Below are 4,654 nucleotides of genomic sequence, written 5' to 3' on the forward strand. Positions count from 1 at the left end.
TACCAATTAGCTTTATTGTACATTTGTCAATTGCAGATGAAAAAATGTTGTAACTTACAGCAATTTAGTCATTTTGCTTTCCAATAATTTATCGTGTGCAAAACTGATTAAATTCAGTTTCAGATGTTTTCTATGAAATATATGATGTATGATATGAGCTCAGTCTTATATCCTATAATTTTATACAAAAGTGCCACCAGTAAAATTCCATGTTTTTAACAGGAAAACAAATTACTTCTGGAAAATAAGACATAGTACAAAACTTTTCTATTTAGTTTGATAACATAGGTACATACAATGATGAATATTTTATTCTTTACATTACTTTCTCTTGTTTTTAATATTTCACATTTGACCTCTCGAATAAAGGCATATTTTGCCAAGCAATGAGAATATTAATTTTGATCACCCATAAGAAATTGTATTTGTAAATTACTAATCAGTGAACTGCAGTGCGTTTTTCTCTATATTCTTAGACCTTACTTTGTTCTTATTTCTTATGTAGTTAAATGTATATTGGAAGAGCATCCCCTAGATGATATGGTTGGTACAATATCCTGACCTTTTTTTCAATTAGGTTAGTCTCATTCCTTGTGCGAAAACCATCCCTTTCTTCTGCATATTCATTTTGGAACCTGATCTTTTTTCTCATAGGTATCTATTCGGCAGCAAAATGGTGGAAGCAAACAAAACTGTTGTAGAAGAATTTATTTTATTGGCTTTTGCTGAGTTACACCAGTTTCAGAATTTACTTTTCGTGGTTTTTCTGCTGACGTACATTACATGTGTCATGGGGAACGTTACTATAATTGTTCTTGTCAGAATAGAGCCTTCTCTTCATGCTACAATGTATTTTTTTATTTGTGTATTCTCTATTTTAGAAATTATCTTTGTGTCGGTCACTGTCCCCAGACTTTTAGCCAATCTAATTGCAGCTAATAATATTATATCTTTCAAAGGATGTCTTACCCAAATGTACGTCTTCGTCTCCTTAGGTGCAACTGAATGTTATCTTCTCCTAGTAATGGTCTTTGACCGACATCTGGCTATAAACAGTCCTTTACACTACCCAGCTATAATGACTCATGCTTTATGTATTGTGTTGGCTGTTTTACCATGGATCATGGGATTTTCTCTTATTTTAATCCCCACCATCATCACAGCACGTTTAGAATTCTGTGGCCCTAATAGGATTGACCACTTCTTCTGTGACTTTGCTCCTCTGCAGAACTTGGCATGTTCGGATCCCTTAATTAGCATTATATGGACAAGCACAAGTGCAATATTAAGTGTTGTTTTGCCTTTAATTATAATCATAGGATTCTACATTCATATCATAATCACTGTTTCAAAGATCAAGAGTGAGGAGGGAAAACAGAAAGCCTTTTCTACATGTACATCTCATCTCATTGTAGCCAGTCTATTTTATGATACAGCCATCATTGTGTATGTCAAACCTAAGGGAAGCCATTATGACAAGTATCTTGCTTTTATGTACACAGCATTCACGCCTATGGTTAACCCATTTATTTATACTTTTAGAAACAGGGATGTGAAGAAGGCTTTCAGGAATTCAGTAAACATTCTTATAAAACAAGTGTCACTGTAAAACGATGTTTATATTAAAAAAGCTTTATACTTTTCTTTATAGACAGTTTGATTTTTCCATAGACTAATTTGTCACATACAAATATTGTATTTATTATTTTTGTCATTTTTTGTCAGTTGACATCTGTAGTATTTGAAGAAGAACAAAACAATTTACTGCATGGTAAACCTCAGCGAACCTGTGGAACATTCCTAACCAGCCTGTGGCTCTCCACGTTTTATGAAACTAGAAGCCCCATCATGCTTTGCTGGTAGATAACAAGTTGATAGCCGGCAGGTATTGCTGGGACTTTTACAACACCTGGAGAGCCACCGGTTGGCCAGGTCTGCCGTAGAATCTTACTTTTAAGGATCATTTAGAGTTGGATGCATTTGCATAAAAATGTCAAAACAACAGATGCATAATATGTGGCACTAAATATAGGTATTTTCATACATCTGGTGGAAATTATTATCTATTATGCCAGGCGTAGTTACAGACAACTCTAAATAAACACCATGCCACGTGTAACTACTTCCATTTCTAAATAAGGCACAAAAATATGCAGCTTAAGCCATGTTTCTGAATCCAAGCTACTGATCAGTTTGACTTACACTTCCATATAGTATTTCACTTGTCTATACACCTGCTTTTGTAAAGGATTCAATCCAATACCCTCTATTGTATCATCATATCATGCTTACAGTAAGCTGCTTGTGGACTATAGTGCTGCATAAGTAAAGTAAATTATTATAACATTAGACAAAAAAACTAAAACATATTAAAATCCCTGCAGTAATCCACTGATTATGCCCTCTATTCAACCACCGCGTACTGCACTACACCCAATAATGGAGCTCTCCCTTTGCAGATACTTGGACACAGCACCTGTGTAGGAGAAGAAGTTTATTATTCATATAAAAATAAGTGTAAAATAAAGCTATCAAGTATTTGTGTGCTACATGAAAAAACAGCCAGTATTTAGTACTACATAGTGTGTAGCATTTTATTACAATCAACACACACATAAAGTAAATGGTGTATATTAAATAAAACATGAGAAAAAAGGATATTCTCTATGGGCCTAATTAACTAAGGAAAGTAAGCTAAAAAATTGAGTAAGTTTTCTCCTGGACAAAACCATGTTACAATGCAAAGGGGTGCAAATTAGTGTATTATTTTGCACACATGATAAATACTGGCTGTTTTTTTTATGTAGTACACAAAATACTTGATAGCTTTATTTGTACACTGAAATATAAAGTTGATCTAGGACATGTCCTATTCAACTATAAATCTGTCCACACATTTTAAATTTACCTCCCTCTCCAATGCAAAATGGATTTGCCAAGGTGAAAGGTTTCTAATTTTTTTTGCATTAATTATCTTAAAGAATCAGGCTCTACATTTTTATATAAAGGTTGAATAGGAATTTCAGGACAGATAAAGGCTTCATTCAATAAGCTGCCCCTTTTGATAATGTACTTTCTCTCCACATCAGGACGTCAGTTCTACACATCCATAATTTTAAAAAGATGACACAGCTTCAAATCTAACTGTCTCACATGTAGGACTCATATCATCAGATGTAACCGGGCAAAAAAAAAAGAAGACATATAGCATAATACCTTCTATAACATTGTTGTATTTATTAAGAATACACTTTCAAAACAAAAGACACAACAATCGCAAAACGGGAAAATCCAGCCCACACAGGATAAAGGCAGATCTTCTTATCAGAATTGACAGATATGGAATAGTAGAAAATACAACACAGGTTACCGGGATCTCCGGTAGCCATATGAAAGACGGCAATAATCCCTGCGAGGGCTCTGCATAATCCATTCTTTCACCCACATGTTTTGGATAACATGTAGTCTTTTTCAAGGGAGTGAAAGGTATCACCGGTATTTAAAATGAAGTTGTCCAATTAGTGATCAGAACCGCTTAATTGCTAAAACTACAATTAGCTATCAAATCAACATCAGAAATCCCATTATATGTAGATATCTAGAAAATATCAAATTTTGGAATCTGAAATGTAAAATAATCAATAAGTAACAGTAATTCTTAAAGCAAACAGGGATTCCTATAATCCTTGATGTCCTTGTATTCACCGTTGTTCCATATATGATGTTTCTCCAATGGTTTCCATAAATCCAAAGGAAGGAAAGGTTCTTAGTATTTCTTGTTGGTATGGTAACACCATTCACCACTGATGTCATACGGCAGTGCCATCTTCTGCAATAAAAAATGCTTCTCCTTTACATCACCATGTAGTCATGACTCTGTTTAACATAGTTTAAATGTGTTTGAGAATAGAAGGGTATTTAGCTAGATATAGGCTTTTCACCTTCTTTGTAAGCATAATCCATAGGTAACATTTATTTTATAGTGTTAGGTTGTAGTAAAGAGCTGAGACACCAGTGAGGAACCTCTCCTGGAAGCCAGAGGTGAGAGGTGTCATCCATAAGGGGCACCCAATGCAGTCCAAGTCCTTCTTATCATCCAAGGAGAGGAAAGTAGATGGCAACCCACACTCCTTTACAGGTCAATAATCTGACTGTTAACCGGTGATTAAACACAATTTATCTGGGTGGATGAAGAACATTAAGACAATGTTGAGGACTTTAATAAAAAACTTTGTACATGTTTAACATGGAAATGGGGCAGTAGGTACTTCTTTAGGGATGACCCAGATCTTCGCCCTCATTCTGCAGGGATCAAAGATTCCACCCTCCAGGATTGAGTTAAAAAGGGTGATGAGGCTGGATAACTTATAAATAACTTATTGTATAAATAGATTTGAATTATTATATCATTGCAAATGTGCTGGTTTTGATACTGTGTTATATTTCTGTATTAGAAATGTACTGAATCCTGATGCAATAGCCATTTGTTAGAGAAAGTCTGTTTTGCTGATAGCAGGAAATGCTAAGCAAGTCTTTTCATGTGAAGTGAAAAACACCTGCTTTGGCCTGAAAGCCCAGCAGGGGGTCTTTATCTATGTGCATGTCTTGTTAGAGAGGTAGAAAGCCTTCTAACAATAGAAACAGTACATTTGAG

General features: G+C 34.8%; 1 protein-coding gene across 1 annotated transcript; it reads left to right on the forward strand.

Moving 5' to 3' along the window:
* Positions 1-673: 673 nt before the first annotated feature.
* Positions 674-1,609, forward strand: LOC142108335 (olfactory receptor 6C4-like). The gene has a single exon (XM_075191965.1). It carries the CDS (start codon positions 674-676, stop codon positions 1,607-1,609), a length of 936 nt encoding a protein of 311 aa, XP_075048066.1.
* The last annotated feature ends 3,045 nt before the right edge of the window (positions 1,610-4,654 follow it).

Source organism: Mixophyes fleayi, chromosome 12 (assembly GCF_038048845.1).
Source record: "Mixophyes fleayi isolate aMixFle1 chromosome 12, aMixFle1.hap1, whole genome shotgun sequence".
NCBI lineage: Eukaryota > Metazoa > Chordata > Amphibia > Anura > Limnodynastidae > Mixophyes > Mixophyes fleayi.

Bases quoted from the DNA above. Each gene is read 5' to 3' on its own strand.
- LOC142108335 (XM_075191965.1), top strand. From the start codon at position 674: ATGGTGGAAGCAAACAAAACTGTTGTAGAAGAATTTATTTTATTGGCT.